Source organism: Castanea sativa, chromosome 4 (assembly GCF_040712315.1).
Source record: "Castanea sativa cultivar Marrone di Chiusa Pesio chromosome 4, ASM4071231v1".
Lineage (NCBI taxonomy): Eukaryota > Viridiplantae > Streptophyta > Magnoliopsida > Fagales > Fagaceae > Castanea > Castanea sativa.
This window is the reverse complement of record NC_134016.1, coordinates 34,265,712-34,282,872: the sequence shown is the minus strand read 5'-3', so window position 1 is coordinate 34,282,872 and position 17,161 is coordinate 34,265,712. Positions and strand designations below refer to the sequence as shown.

Here is a 17,161-nt window from a genome sequence, read left to right as displayed (position 1 = left end):
CGATTTTGGAGACATAAATCCATTGAGAAAAAATGCTTGACGGCTACACTTTTACTATCAAGATCTATATTTTTCAATGAGCTCATTAAATAATATTACATTATAATAATTTTAATCCTAGACTGACAAAAATTAACTCAACCCTTTCTTACCTAAATCCCTAAACATTTTGTGTAGAAAGAATTATCAATTAAACAGCAAAGCTCTTGGCAGAACAAATAGGAACATGATTATTTGTTTACACTCCAAATAAGATCATAATTACTTTATTTGTAATCAAATAAGTAGAATTATATACAATGAATCTGGATTAAGTCATATAACAGCTTGGGATTTTAGTAGGATTAGGTCTGATATCTTTAACCATTACCACTTGGCAAACTATAGTTATAAAGTGTCTTAAAGTTTTTACGCCACGATGGTAACTAATTTGATAAAAAGTTATTTTAAAAAAATTTGATGGAGTTCTAAATATGAAAAATAACAGAAGATGACATTATTATAAATAAATAAAAATATTATATGTATTTTAAATTCAATTAACATCTAAATTTTGAATCAAATGCATATTTATTTTCAAACCTAACTTTTCAGAAGCCCCTTGAAAGATCTTTTCAAAGTTTCCAAATGGGATCAAAAACTCAATAAAGACTTAAGGGTTTAAAACTTTGATCACTTTAGTTTAATTTAAAGCCTTGGGACAGCGTGCTGCCATAATTCCAACCCAAATCTCTTCTAATTTTGCTTATTCTACTGATTCTAGGTTTTTTTTCTTATCTTTTGAGTGGATTCATTGAACCCATCCTAGTATGAAAAACAGTAAAAGTAAAACATCCATTATTTCAATATTTGATTCTAAGTTTTTTCTTGTCTTTTGAGTCGATTCATTGAACCCATCCTAGTATGTAAAACAGTAAAAGTAAAACATCCATTATTTCAATATTTGATGTCAATTTTAATAACTATCAAGTGCCTTTGGGTTGGTAGAAACTTAAGGGAGTTCAACTTTATGGTTAAGGTTTAAGCTTAATTTGGGGGTCTTTATATGCCAATTATAAATAAATTGATCATACAAACATGTGATTAAGACCTCATAAGTAGTGGGTTTCAATTAGTTTAACTAGTAAAGTCTCTAATTAATGTAATTAAAACCTCATAAGTAAAGGGTTTCAATTAGCTCAACTGGAAAAGTCTCTAATGAATGAATAAGAAATCTGGGATTCAATCCCACCTACACCAAAAACAAATTTGGTGTTCTATTTTGATGATAAAGAGCTATCATCAGGAGTATGTGTCATAGGTTGAAACTCTCTAAAAAATAAAACCCATAAGTAATTATTTAAATGCTCAATTTGGAAGTATTCATTCAATGATTAGAATTTTATGCTCCTCCCAATTAGCTCATATTATGGTCAAGATGATCTAACAAAAGTGGGGTTTTTTATGTATTATAATTTACTAGCATGTCACTCATGCAAACACATAAATGCATTTAAAATTAAACATAATTTTTATTATATAAATATAAATAATTATTGAAATTATATATATATAAAAATAGCATGTAACACATGCATACGTACGAATACATTTAAAATTAAACACAATATTTATCATAAAATATAAATGATTAATCAAATTATTATTTTTTAAATGTAAACGTAATTAGTCATATATTAAAATTCTTACCTAAATTTAATAATACCTATGATCATTTTTTTTTTAATTTTTAATAAGATAGAACGTATGGTGATCTTGGTTATGTGATGATTTTATTGAGTATATGTGATTAGATTTTTTTTTAATTTTATAACTCATTAATATTATATTCTTAGTATTTTACACCCATTAACTCACTTGACACAAAAATTTATAAAAAAATAATAAAATAAAATAAAAAACTTAATTGGACATATGGCACAAAATTAAGTGGATAATTATGGTGTGGTCCACATATAAGTTTAGATACATTTTGCAAAATTAGATTCTAATTTCAAATTATAATTGAACTTTCTATGAGTTTTGCCTATTAATATATATATATAGTTAAATTAATGCATTTTCAATCTAATAATGGTTTAACCAAATTCACTGCTCATACCCAACAACAAAAAAAATCCAAATTCACTAGGATATTATGGAATTAGGAAATATAATTAGAGTTTTTTAAGTTCAATTTAGTGAAATGATTGTATATTTGAGAGTAATCAGAGAATTTAAATCATTAAGATTAGGACTTAAGCCCAAATTTAGGGTTTTTGATGATCTAAGTCCTTTGAACTCAAAGTTCCTCTATGAAATTATGGTACACATTTCAGCTTTAAATCTTTTATTTGGCTAGATGAACAAATGATTAAGTAAAGTCTAATTATATTTTAGTTTTGTTATCAAAGGCATTTCTTTTAAATTGGGCTTTTTCTATATATATAACTTAAATTTTCAAAATGAACAGTACCTTGACTTGTGTTTAATTATGGATATTTAGGGCATGTTTGGTAAGATAATTTAAATATAGTTTTTTGTTTTACAAACTATAAAATGGTGGATCTCATACTTAAATATATTGTTTGTTTGATGTTCTCTAAATATAGTTTTCAGAAAATTGTATCTTGTTTTCCTTGTTCAAATCAAGATTTTGAAAACAGCCGAGAGGATGTTTTCAAAATAATGAAAACGTTTTTAATGGTATAGTTGCAAATAAAATAAAAACAGTAAACCCCACAAATTTATCCAAACTATTCTATCTTTTAAACTAAAGAGCTTATCTTTATCATTAAAAAAAAAATCTCATGCTTCAAATTTGAAACTTATCATTATCCAAAAAAAAAAAAACAAAAATACATGAGCTCTTTCCTAATCATTATCAACAACAAAAAAAAAAAAAAAAAGAAGGTAATTTTCATATCTTTTTGTAATTTTTTTTTTTTTAAATATCAAAAATAGAAATGGTCTCCCACATTTTTCTTTTTTAAAGTGGGAGCCAAACACATATAGTCTAAAAATTATTATCTAAAAACTATTTTCAATTTCAATTTTTTGAAAATTATTTTCAAATTGTTTTGAAAACAAAAACAAGAATCCTTCTACCAAATAGGCCCTAAAGTTTAAATTTAAGAACTTACTAATAAATTGGGGATTATGGAGAAAGAGGTATTTTCGTGTGAAGTGATAGTCTAAGTGTAAGATTAAACTTTTTTTTTTTTTTTGAGCAAAGTGTAAGATTAAACTTATTCTTATTAAGATGCTAGTGATGAATGGTTTTGATGAAAATTGGTTGGCTTTGTGCGCTCAAGGTAGGTAAGACTTTGCACATAATGCTTTCCTTTTTGAAATATCACATTTTATTTTTATAAATTCTCTATAAACTCGTGGTCTTGTTACTTGTGACTTCCCAGTTGTTGGTTTCCCAATATTTGTGAATACCTTAAGATGTTTCCTATAGTTCACGTCATTGAAATCTACAACGTAACACTTATCCTTATTCTTGATACTTTCATATTCGAACAATTAATATAGGGCCTATGTAATATTCTTATATCTTGTGAAAAATAATAATTATTATTATAAAATTATTGTGGTTCTTCTTAAGGACATTCAATCCTATACTACAGAGAACAAAAAGAATGAAAAAGGAGTGAGAGTGAGAGTGAGAGTGAGATTGAGTGGAAAATGTATATAAACACAAGAAATAACTAAGAATCTAGACCCAGTCACAAAAATCAACCGTGAATAATATCTCTATTCCTGTTTTATGAGCCCTTTTCAAAACTAGGAAAATTTGGGTTTGAAGAGTCTGATGAGAATGCTCTAATTCACTTTATTCAGATTGTACCTGACAACATTTTACAGGTGATATGATCCCTCGCTCCGATAACCCTTTTTGGGATTTGGCAGTTTGCTTCGATTCCTCCAATTCCTTTGGTTTTGGATTCAATCCCAAGTCAGCCCTAGAAGACGGAACAAATATAGAGTAAATTGTCATTTTCCTTTATCAACTTCTTTCGTTTGACCCCTTGTGCGCCATCCCTCCCAATAGTTTAATCAAACTCGCTATCAGGGCTTAAACCCGGCCTGAGAACAACCACCCGAAAAAGCAAAATCTAAGACTTCAAACAGCCCTACTGGAATGGATAGCCGTTGCATTTTCTCCGTGCTGCTCATACAACTCAATCCATTTCTCAGCCAACAACAACAACAACAAAAAACCATTTTCACTGCAACATTTAAGAGAGTAATATAATTTGACAGTGCAAACCTCAAGTTAACTGAAAAGTTCCATGATATGGATGCTGAAATCAGATATTTGAACTGAGATTTCCATGGATGAATTTGAGTAACAGATGCAGTGTCATTAAATATAAATAGTACGCCACAAGGAGGAGCAGGAAAAAGTGTTAGAATAGACATAATTTTTGGAAATTGGAGAACTTTTTCTTCATTTCTCAAGATACGATTCCTGTTTCCACATCAAAACTTTTTTGCTAATTATTATATAATTGAAAATGAAAGATATTTACTGAGAAATAATTTTATGGATGGGATCATTTACAGAGGGTGTAGAACATTGAATAGACAACGTATGAAAAGAAAACACAATAATTGTATTCCAAGAAATGAAATACATACGCCTTTTGCAGCAGCCTCAGGTCTCTACTGAGGTTGGAATCCTAATAACCTCTGTCATTAAGTTCATGTCTCCAAAAGCTGCAATCTTTTCCTTGCACTAGAGCAATGGCAAACTTCACAAAGTACTGACCTAAAAGATGCCAGCAGAAAACTCCCCATCTAAACCCTGGAACTCTAACAAAACTATCATAATGCTGCATTGCAAATCTATCCAAGAACTTCTACCACAGCAAGCTGGAATCACGGCTCACATGAACTTCTACACCTTGACATACTTATCAACATAGCCCTGCAAGACATGTTTAGAGATTTGTTGATAAGTATGAAATTTTTTATTAAAGTATCATAGAAGCACAGAATTATACATTAATCAATGCTTTTTGATAATTATACATAAAACAATATTTCAATCAGAACAAAAAAGTAAAGAATAAAATTCATTTTCTACATAGAACCTTCAATTTTATAGATACAATCATCAAAGCCTACCTTCTTGGGCCCCAAAATAAGTTGTGTGCATGTGAGAGAGAGAGAGAGAGAGAGAGCACATGCGCACAACTTGGAGCTCCATAAGCACCTCAGTTGAGTGCACTCATGAGTGGAACCTAACAAGTCCTTGTTCTAAACTAAGGTAATGCCATGCCACACTTGATAATATCTAAGAACATAAGAATTCAGTTAAAGTTCATAAAGAGTCTATTTTCTGTTTCACAACACATTCTTCGTACATCTATAGGGCAAGAATGCAGATGAAAATAAAAGTATGGATGGGCATGTATATATCTATCAGAATCTAAGTCTACAAATAAAAGCCAGAAAACAGGAATTACCATCACAAGTTTCGTCAGTTTCCTCTGCGATGAGTCAATATATTGATCTATCTTTGTCTGAGACTTGGGTATCTGGTGGCTCTTCATGGCTCCAGAAACCTTATCAACAGTCTTCTTCACAATGGTCTTAAATGCCTCCTTGCTCATATTACCTTGTCGCCATGACGGCTTAAGAACCTCTTTTACAAAATCTGCAACGGCAATCTTGAAAAGTTTCATTGATCTGGAATCCTTGCTCTTCTTGCTCTTCCCCGAGGACTTAATTTGGTCAATCTCAATTTCACCCTGAGTCATGTTTGGTACATTAAGAGGATCACTTGGGCTATCATTTTCAACAGCACCCACTTCTGCATCTGCTGTCTCACCATATTCATCATTGTCAAGGGATGTAGTTGAAGCAACAGCCCCAACCTCTTTGTGCTTCTCTTCCACATCCAGTGGCTTGCGGGTACCACTAAGCCTTAATATGGTGTCAGAGTCACCAGTAAGTTCCTGCTTTTGACCATGATCATATTTCCTCTGAGATTTTGATGATGGCTCAATGCTGTCAAAAAGTGGATCATACTGGTCACCACCTGACCTAGGCAAAATCTGCCTAACTGCTTTGGTGGAACTTGGGGAGGAAGTTGTCTGTCTTGATGTGACACTACCTACACCTAGCCCATCAACTGGCAGATGGCTCAAATTTAATGAACTATCATATTTACTAGAATAGGGTGTGTCCTTTTCTTGCTTAAATACGTCAGAACTGAATTTGGTGCTCAGTGGCTGCTCAAAAGTAGATGCATAGGGATTATAATGAGCAGAAATTCTTGAACCCCCAAAATCAGGATGTTGAGATGACTTCCCATCCACAAGATCTGGGGCGTATCTGGACACAGAACCAGTCGTTCCAGGCACACCCAAAATGGTATCAGTTGCGGGGTATTGCAAACCATATGGTGGCTGGTGCTGCTGTGAATAAGGATGAATCTGGGAAGATGGCTTCATATGTTCACCAGGGGGCAAATTGTCACCAGAAAAAGGTTGCATTTGGTTTGTAAATAATTTATGTGAAGAAGGCATAGGTTGAGAGTGCATATTGCCAGGAGCAAAGGAGCTTGAAGAAATTAAATCCGGGTTGCCCATAGGTGGTGGGTTTGATCTAAAATCTTCCGCATACAAGAGTGGTCGCTGAGGCTCCTGCCCTGGAGGATGGGTTTGATAAGGAAATTCGCCAACCTGCACATAAGAGGGCATATTGCTAGGGTAGTGCCTTACTGAAGTCTGAGAACCAAAGGCGAGCATGTGACTCTCCTGAAATTGTGAAGAAATACCCGTTGTGGCAGTTCCTGCATTGGAAGTTGAATCATACAGTGGTCGTGGAGGCGGTGGTGGCAAGGAAGTCCAAGAAGACATTGGCGGTACAGAATATTGAGAATGTTGGCTGTGTAATGGAGCTTGATAAGGATGAAAACTTTCCCCAGGAGCAGATTGAAATGGAAAGGGTGCACTCTGTGGTATCAAATAGTTCGGCAGTTGTGGCATATGCACAGAATTTACACCTTGTGAGACTGGAGGAGGATGCGACTCAGAAGGATGATGTGGTAAACCCATAGCAGAAATACTAGGAGATGACTCTTTAGGGGCCAGAGGTTGCAATGGGAACTGTTCAGATGAAAGCGGCTGGCTGATAGAACTTGTGTCAGGGCCTGGCTGAGTTGATGTTTTCATATTCGGAAAAGGTTCCCTGGTTGAAAACTTATTAGAGGAAGTCATGGATGTAAGATCTGGTGGTGAATCAGATAACAAAGAGTCATCCATCAATTGTGATGGGCAATCAGTATTTTGAAGCCCTGGAACAGAAAGATTGAATTGAGATTGCTGAGTCACTATATTTTCCATAGATGAATGTACATAATGAGAGGTATTACCTTGTGACTTCAGGGCTTCAGCATCGCTTACAGACTGAGAGGGAAAACCATCCACTGACAATGGTTGACAAGAGTCCACTGCTCCCTGATGATTCTCACCATCAGGAATGTCAGTTGTAGGCTGCTCAGGCTTGTCTTGAACAACATGCATTTCCTGCACCTTAGCAGAGACCTCTACAGAACTCTCAGAGTTAATGGCATCAGAATTGAATATTCGGTCATCATTATCCAAAATACCAGATTGCTTAGCACCCCTAATAGTTTCTTCACAGGGTTGCATCTCCTGGCTCTTGAATGCTTCATGCTCAGGATTAGATACTTCTACTGAGATAATATTGTCATCTTCTCGAAACTTAGAATTCTTTGCACTAGGAGGAACATCCGGATACTGTTGTTTGCTTTTTTGATGCCTTGATCCACTGGTCCTCTCAGATTCATTGTGCATAAATCGACAGGAGGCTCCACGATAACACCTTCCTCGGCGGAAGTCAAAGCATTCTGGAATCTGACCCTTGCCCCGTCTGAGATTTTCAGCACTGTTCTCACCTGCACGCCTAGATAGGGGAGACCTGCTCCTACTTCTTCGCTTCCTAGGAGACCAGCTGAAACACAGCCAAAAGTACAATCAAAATTTCCACAGTTCATGGCCTCTAGAAGATTATGATATAATTACAGATTAAGAGCTAACAAGCAAAGTAAAAATCCTGTAGCCTAATATTCTAAACCACAAACAGTAAGTATTCAACCAATTGCTCTAATCATTCTGCACACAAAATGCACGAAATACCTGCGAGATCGGCTTCGCCTCTCCCTTCTCCTCCGTGGACTTCTCCTCCTCCTCCTATCTACAGGAGATTGGCTCCGGCTCCGGCTCCTACTTCTACCTCTCTTATTATGCCTCCGAGTGTAGCGGGAATCCTCATTGTCACTGTCAGTACCACCTTCCTTGATCAATCTCCCAAATTCATCTACTTTTAAATGAGCAGATTCAAGCTTTTCCTTTTTCTCTTTATTTTTCTTTTTAGATATAGCACCCTTAGAAACATCATTACCAGCACTGCCCAGGTCATCTTTTTCCCGGACAGCCTCAAGAGAAACAGCATGGCTAATAGACACTTTATTTTTATGGTTATAATAAACGTGTTCATCAGTTGTTCCACTTGAGATAGATGCTGCACCAGTATCCTTGACCTCTTTTTGCAAATATGGGGATATTTCTGGAGCCTTGTAGGGCATGTTGGATTTAGAAAGCAATCCAGAACCCTTTTCAGTCCTAGAGGAACTCTTGGACTCATCTGTCCCCAGATTACAACCAGCGTCTCTATGGGAATTTGCAGCACTATCTGTAACTGACGCTGAGAGCATCAAAGGACTACCAACTTCACGCTGGGGCTCATCATCATTTTCTGAGCTGTCATCAGAAGCATAGTCTTGTAGAAGTCTGAATGGGCTACCACCTTTGATTACTTCACTAGAACACTTGTCAGAATTTATAGCTACGGCAGCTGTAGAAGTCTTGGATGGACTCATATCATTAGATAGGAGAGTACTAGATTTCTCTAAATTTCTGGAAACAAGACATTCTGAAGCTCCAGGAACTTCAGATATTGAACTTCCAAATGTTGAGTTGTCATTATGAAGCCCTGCATAGATAATAACAATATTGATCAAGAGTCTCAACTTTAAAAACATGCAAAATATTGAAAGCTTGTTATATATCAATGAAAAAGGAAAAAAGACATGCCAGCTGAGAAATACACAACTCTTTAGAACTTGTGGACATTGGATCCCAATGTATATAAAACCCTTTTTTATTTCTTTTTGAAAAGTAAAATAAATTCAATACGCATATAAAACCACTTATACAACATTACAAACTAAAGACTGGATAATTCATATGTGGGCTCAAAACCTTTCTCCAGAAAGAAAAAGAGGCAAATTCATAAAAAAGACACAAACTTATCCACAATCCATGGACCGATTCAGAACTCACGTTTCTTTGTCAATAGACACAGCTAAAAAAAGATATGATAAGCTGCATATGAAAAAAAAAAAAATATATATATATATATATATATATATCTATTTTCCTGGCTAAGCTTATGGCAAAAAACAAAGTGAATGTGCCAAGGATAAAAACTAGAGAGGATGATAATTCAATTACTTTAACAAAACATTTCAAAATTCCCATACACATCCAAAGGATATAATTTTTTTTTTTTTTTTTTTTTGATAAGTAATAAAGATAATTTCATTGAAATAAAAAAGAGAGAGTCACCCAAGTACACAGGGAGTATACAAGGGAGAACAAACCAAAGACAAACATTACAAAAATCAAGAAAATCCAAAATAGAAAGAAAAGGATGGCTTCTCCACACAGAGAACCAATCAAGTAAGGTTCGGAAAAAGAGAGACTTAAGATCAGGCATGGAACTCTCAATGTCTTCAAAACATCTACTATTTCTCAAGGATATAAAAATATTTTTAATTTCAAATACAGAAAGGACATGACAACGCTACATTCAGCTTCGCAAAGCTCACACAGGCCATGACCTCTCCTTATCTCTTGTTTCACAATTATATGGATAACTCATGTAAGTGAGGAAATGAGGGTTTTGAACTGTGAACACTGAGGGAGGTATGAGAAGAGAGAGAGAATAAAGATAACCTGAATGTGTAGCATAATCAGTTGGAAACCATGCCTCATCAAACGGAGGTCACTAGTCTGAATCTCCCCTTTCCCCTCCCAGAGTGTCAAAACTCAAAACTTACTAATCAAAGAGAGAGCTAGGAAGCACAAATATTCCACTTCTGCTTGCATACCTCATTCCAATACATATCTGTACTGAATACCCCTAAGATACTTCCTACATGCGTGTCACAGTTTTTTTTTTTTTTTTAAGTGCCAATATGTTTGGGATACACCCGTGATACGGCCCTAATACGGTTGTAAGTTGTAACCCAACCCCGATAGTGAGAGATAGCCCAAACTTGTGAAGATTTTATTTATATTTTTTTATATATTGGTTTCAATGTTAAACACTTATCTAGTTCTCTTTAACTTACTCTTTTGGATCTTGGATTAATAAATATATCCCCGCCATATTGTATCCTAGTTTTTTAGGGATTTCCGTATTGCTGTATCCCGTATCCTATCATATCGTACCCATATTGGTGCTTCTTGAAGAAGAAAGTGAGTAAAGATGATTACATTTTGGGATTTAAGAGAGAGAGAGAGAGAGAGACAGTAGGGGGGTGGGGTGGATGTGTGGTTGACCAAATTAGAGTTCAAAATAGGGTTAGATTAAGTTTTGAATAACTATTTTACACTTTATTCTTAAATCATATAAAGTATGATAGAATAAGATGAAGTACACCATAATTAACCACGTTTAGTATGTAATGGTTCAAATAATAGTTTCACCTTATATTCCTATAACTTCACTCCTTTGATGCTTTTTACTTTTCCTTTAAACAAAAATGTGTAAAATAATATATATACACACACACACTAATTAATTAATTTTCATATCGTATCCTAATTTTTCAAGAATTACTGTGTCTCTATGTTCAATTAATTTTATAAATTTATACCATGTCAATGTCCTTGCTTCCTATCAAATTACTAGAGAAAGAGAGAAGGGGAGTGGAATTACATTTTAAACCCTGTAGCTTGGGGAGTGTAACAAATTAATCCTATAGTATCAAAAGTAACAAATTCAACCCTAAGGTTTCAAAAAGTAGCAAATTAATACTTAGCTCATTTAAGTGGAACCCAGTTGTGTTTGAGGTTTTGCTACCTTTTAAAATCTTACAGTTTAATTTGTTATGCCCCTAAACTATAGGGTTTAAAATCTAATTTTCCCAAAACACAAAAAAAAAAAAATCACAAAAAAGCAGATAAACCTATACTTTCATCCACACACATGCAATACTCTGGCAAAGTACAGGAAATTATGAGAAATCAACATCAAGAAAATGCAGTAGAATACTTCAACATGAAAGGAAAAAAGAAGATGATGTATGAGGCTCATGTCTGATAATTGCATTAATTAATCAATTAACTTCTCTATACCTATATGATGCACACACAACAAAGGAGGACAATATTCCACAAACAAGCCTCGTTCAGTAAAGATGTTACCTACTTAAATTGCCACAAGTCAATCAAAAGCCAATCAAGTCCACCTTGATGTTAGAGGTGTTAGAGGATACATAACATCAACCTAACACTAATGCTGCTAAAGATTTAGAACGTTTGAAGTTAAAATAGTTGAAACATTATGTGGATTGGTGCATTATGTGCCGTCATTGTGGAGAAACGGTAGATCACCTTCTTCTTCATTGTGAGGTGGCCTATCGGTTATGGAGCTTTGTTTTTATAACTTTTGGCTTGGCTTGGGTTATGCCTAGTTCGATTCCAGACTTGCTTTTTGGATGGTGGAATTGGCTGGGGAAGCATTCGTCTCAGATCTGGAATTTAGTCCCGTTGTGCATCCTTTGGTGTATTTGGAAGGAGCGAAACCGGAGGACTTTTGAGGATTTGGATAGCTCTAGTGATCAGTTGCTTGCTTCTTTTTGTGGAACTCTTTTTGATTGGTCTCGGGCGTGGGGACTTACATCTAGTGATTCCCTCCCTTCTTTTCTTTGTTCCCTTCTCCTATTGTAATTTCTTTGTTGTTTGGTTTTCTCTCTTGTTTCTCTTTGTTTTCTTTTTCTTGTTTTTCTGGGTTGCTATGTGTTTTTCAGGCATAGAGTAACCTTCGTATATATATCATTCTTACTTATCAAAAAAAAAAAATAGTTGAAACATAATTCCACACAACAGATTAATTTCTAGTACATGCTTAAGATTTGGAATATCTGCCTTGCTGGGTTATTATTGAAAGCATTCCTAGCCATGTATTCAGACAAACTATAACAAGTAAACTGACAATCACTATAAGATAAACTTTGACACCAATTACACAGATTAAATGAGGAATAACCTTACTTCCTCCATCAATGGCTACATGGGTGGGTGGGTATTTTATCAAGATTGAAAACTGAATGACAACAACACTATAGAATTGGTAAATAAAAGATATAAATCAACAAAGGTCCCTTTGGACCACAATCATAGTAAAGTCCTGTCAGTAAATTTTTAAGGATTAACCATACAAATAACATGATTAAAACAAATATATGATACGAGAAAGTGAGCTGAGTGAACTAGAGGAAATACAAGTCTAATATAAAGCATGGATTTCATGCTGAGGCATGAATTAAGGAAAAAGCTTCAAGATGCACCCTTAAAGTTTGTTTCAATTCTGAATTTAACAAATGAGGTTAAGAAAAGAAAAACTTAATTTTTTAGGGAGGAAAAGATAAATAATCTTGAATTAAAACCTTTACCTTGTTCGCCTAGCTCTAAAGACCCAGAGTGAGTCACCTTTACAGATGAGGCATCCGTCATTGGGCTGCCTTCGGCTATACTACGTAGCACACGTAATTGCTCTTTCACATCAAGCTTCTTGTGGATCAAATCATACTCGTTGTTCAATCCTTCAATTGAGTGATTAACTCCCTGGTCTTTGTCAGCATGGGTGAAATCATCTTAAACCACCCATAAAAAGATTACCAAAAGAATCAGCTGGTACTGCTCACAGATCCTCAATCACAGACTCTCGACTCAAAATAATTAACAAGTTAGACAGACTATTGTTTTCTCCTAATTAACAAAATTTTTAATCCAAATACCGTCATGACGTCATCGAAAGCAACACAATTATCAAGTCAAATAAAAACATAATAAGGAGACCGGACAGTCAGAACACGATCAATATGGAACAGCCAAAAAGAACACAATCCATTGAGATAAATCAACTTAAGTATTATGAGAATAGCTAATTTGAAAAGGATAAAGCTGAAGAAAAAAAAACAAACAAACAAACAAACAAAAAAGGCTAATAAACATTAGATAGGTACGATAGCCTATGTCTTATTACAAGAAAGCCAGAATCCAGACAAGGATCGTTGGTCTAAACTCTTCTGGAAAAGAACCTTACAACAACCATGTGCCTACAAGCAAAGCTGTATATTAAAGGCCTTTACAAATGATACTTTTCCAATAAGTGAACCAAATACCCAATATAGAAAAAGGTGCAGAATTGAGTTACAGTTCATCCAACCCATTCATCAAATGGAGGACATACTTCTCATTAAGTATAACTATCTTCTGGTTTGTTGGGATAATTGATCACTGGTCTCTTTGGAGGTGAGTACCAAAAAGTTGCTTGTATTGATTTCAAGCAGCTAAGATTTCTACGTCAATGTGCAGGTTTTCTTCAAGGGCATAATTCTATACTTTTTTTTTTTTTGATAATTCAATAGTTGGGGCTGGGGGGATTTGAACCCTGGATGTCTTGTTTAGAAACACCAAGAGGTGCCAACCAGTTGAACTACAAGGCTCTTGACATAATTGTATTCTTATATTTCAGTTAATGAGTGCACTCCTGTATATCATGTCCATTTTACACAACCAAAATCTAGAAACTTGAAAATTATGTAAATGACATTAATTATCAGAAATAATGTATTGCAGAAGCCCAGCCAGCCCACTGCACAAAATTTGATGCATCACACATTCACACAGCAGAATAAAATGCATATTGTAAACAATTCAGTTATAGTTTTTTTTTTTAAATCAGTGTTGCGAAAGTCAAAGAAACTTTCATATCAATGTCTAAAAAGATTGGGAGACTCCGAGATTGAAAATGAATGAGAATAAAATAGACCTTTAACTCAGATGAAGAGGCAAAAACTTATTCCTATTTATTCAATGCATCTCCCATTCAATCACCCAATTCACTTAAGAAGTTGTTGCTTTCCTTGTGGGAGGAGGAAGTGCCACTAGAGCCAAAGCCCATTGGCTGAAGACAATGACCAGTACTTTTGGCATTAAGATCCTCTAGAGTTCTTAGCATAAAGTTTCTGAAATCATATCCATCCATTTTAAAATGAGTGGATTGGATTTTGCCACACCATCAACATTTAAATGAAAATTAACTATCATCATTTGGGTATCTATTTAAATTATTGAGGATGTGGCAAAATCCAATCCACTCATTTCAAAATTGATGGATAGGATTTTAGGAAATTCATGGTGGAGTTGCCCTAGGAACTCTTGAAGATCTTAATCCACATTTATGACACATGACATGATAGACAATCATGTCAAACGTTAAAGTTAAGCAAGGGGAGTTAAGATGCATACGATAGACACATCACGCAGTCACATGCTAATAGACATACAAATCTTGTAATAATACTGGGAAGCAGAATCATGATCAGTCGCACTTACCTTCCATCTCCATGTCAGAATCAGAAGGTGAATCACATCCAGCACCAACCTTCAGATGTTCAGATTGCATTGAAGACTCAATTTTTAAAGTCCTCGATGGTGAGACACCTTGCCCTTCAGGAATTTTATATGCCAAGACGCATTTCTTCTTCATCCACAGGAAATACTTGTGAGCAATAGCAGCTTCACTTCCTGACTCACCACCAAATAAAAATGCAAACTCTGGATTCCTAGCTTCTTTATGGCGGGTCAAATCTTCAATACCATTACCATTTTTAGCAATAAGCTGGCACAAACCTTCAATATTTTGAACTACATTTTCTTCTGTTGGCTTAGGCGGAGGTGGAGGAAAATCCAATATGGCACTTCCACTTGATGACACACCATCTCTTGCTAGAAGGCCCACCTCAAATCCACTTCCACCTTCATGATTTAGATAGCCATCCTGGGCAGGTGTATCATGTCTAACCTTATTGGGAGTAGAAGATGAAGTAAGGGAAGAGGTTAGCGGTGGTGGAGAAGGTGGAATAGGTGGTGGAGAAGATGGTGGGGGTGGGGGAACCATGGAAGATGCATAACTGGAAAAACCAGAAGTAGAAGGAGGAGGTGGGGGCGACGACATTTGCTGAAGACCCTGCACAGCACTAGGTTGCCGTTGTGGTGGATGAAGAGGAGCTCTATACAATGTCTGTCCATGTGGAGGGGGAGGAGGAGGTAATACTCTAGGAGGAGGCGGGGCCTGTAAGATTTCTGAGTGAGGAGGACCAGGAGGGGGAGGGGGAGGAGGTACTGTTGGTGGAGCATGATGCACATTCTGTCCCCCTAAATGCAATTGATGTTGTGAATTCTGCTGAGTACTTGAGTATGTAAGAGGCAATGGGGCGCTTCCTTGAATTTGTAAATAAGATTGACCTGTGTTCGGCATCCCACCAGGTGGACCTTGATGCATTGTGGAAAGTGGGGCAGGAGGACCATGGTGATGATATATATGAGGGACTGGGTTACCTACATGAGGTCGGACAGTAGGAGGAGCTTGTTGATTTATAGGAGGGGGCGGAGCAGGCAGCCCTTGTTGGAAATGGGGGGGAGGTGGAGGTGGAGCCAATGGGCGCTGTGAGTATGCAGGTGGCATGGGTGTGTTAGGACCTTGCCCAAACTGAGGACCATAATTCCCTTGTCCATACATCTCATATATCACAACTTAAAAATGACAATCCAAGGAACACTTAGATTACTGAGACTTTCTCAGACAAAAACCCAATTTTGGCAAAGGTCAAATCCTCAACCCATCCATTTGCACAATATCCTGTTGAACAATATAAAAAACTCAATAAAATCATATTGAGAACCAATCAGTACCTACTACAATGCTAGCATATAATAATGCAAACTGCACTCACAAACTTATTCAAATTGAAATTAAAATCCAATGCATCAATTTACAAAAGCATTATAACTTTTTAAAAACCCATATATCAATATTATAAATAAAAAATTCCATTTTTTGCTCTCAGCTCCCAAATATATAATCCACTCTCTCTTTCACATTAAGCATTTGCCACCAAAAAAAAAAAAAAAAGCATATTCAGCAAACAAGTAAAATTATAAAACATCCTTCAATAACCAAACTCCAATCAAACACAAACTCATTTCTCGAGTCGAAATTATCCAAAATGAAAACCCCATTACTCAAAATGTATCATTCTTATAATAAACTAATACAAAACATTCAAATAAATAAATAAAAACAATGAAAAACCCCTAATGCTCAGTTTCAATTAGTACTCCATAAAAAGCGTCAAACTATATTAATTCCAATACAAAAATTGTTGAAGTACCAATTGGCATAAACCACAGTAAAACACATTCAGTAAATTTCAAAATTCTCACTTTCCCACTTCTTCCTAAACTTTTTCCCATCAACCAAACAGAATAACAAGCAAATTCAAAAAATTCATTGAAAATTTGTTTCAAAAAAATCTTACCTTAAAAGGAAAAAAAAATTCAAAATTAGGCAAGAACTAGGTTGTGCGGTAATAAGAAAGAGATGAATTTGAGAACGACGTCGCTTAGAGCAGCTTGGAGGGCCTGAGAGTAAACCCTAGAATTTGGGAAATTGAAATCTCTGTGTGGGGTTTGGTGTTTTTTTTCTGAGAGTCAAGAGTGAGAGTGAGGACGAGGGCCTTTCTTATATTATAAACCCTAAAAAATAAAGTTTTGTTTTTTTTGTGTGTGTGTGTGTTTGTGCGAACGTTTGTGTTATTTTGATTCCGAGGTTCTAATTCTAAACTCTGCGTGAGAATAAAGAAAACTTTCTCTAAATAATACTATGAACATAACTAAAAAAGAACTTTCTCAAAAATTTAAAAATAAAAAGGATAATTCATAATTAGATATAATAATTTATTTTTTACTTTTAAACTTTTATTTTTGGGAAAATTTGAAAATAA

The 17,161-nt window shown here is 35.1% G+C and overlaps 1 protein-coding gene across 2 annotated transcripts; it reads right to left on the bottom strand.

Annotated features, from left to right (window-relative positions):
- Nucleotides 1-3,665: 3,665 nt before the first annotated feature.
- On the bottom strand, nucleotides 3,666-16,964 carry LOC142630592 (uncharacterized). Of its 2 annotated transcripts, XR_012843355.1 has the most exons (8): nucleotides 16,697-16,964; nucleotides 14,712-16,017; nucleotides 12,764-12,964; nucleotides 8,157-9,012; nucleotides 7,370-7,971; nucleotides 5,457-7,291; nucleotides 4,627-4,915; nucleotides 3,666-4,214 (listed from the first exon to the last, which is right to left on the bottom strand). XR_012843355.1 is itself a non-coding variant. In XM_075804610.1 (7 exons), the coding sequence occupies exons 2-7, from the start codon at nucleotides 15,895-15,897 to the stop codon at nucleotides 4,886-4,888; spliced, it is 4,710 nt and encodes a 1,569-aa protein (XP_075660725.1). In that variant the 5' UTR covers nucleotides 15,898-16,017; nucleotides 16,697-16,964; the 3' UTR covers nucleotides 4,410-4,885. The 2 variants fall into 2 exon arrangements, 1 of the variants encoding a protein (XP_075660725.1); XM_075804610.1 differs by lacking the exon at nucleotides 3,666-4,214 and having other exon boundaries at nucleotides 4,410-4,915.
- Between the last annotated feature and the right edge of the window lie 197 nt (nucleotides 16,965-17,161).

Coding starts and splice junctions, on each gene's coding strand:
- LOC142630592 (XM_075804610.1), bottom strand. CDS start 15,897: ATGTATGGACAAGGGAATTATGGTCCTCAGTTTGGGCAAGGTCCTAAC. Junction 7,972..8,156: donor AGGCGAAGCCGATCTCGCAG/GTATTTCGTGCA, acceptor GCTGTGTTTCAG/CTGGTCTCCTAGGAAGCGAA. Junction 7,292..7,369: donor TGAAGCCCTGAAGTCACAAG/GTAATACCTCTC, acceptor TTTCTGTTCCAG/GGCTTCAAAATACTGATTGC.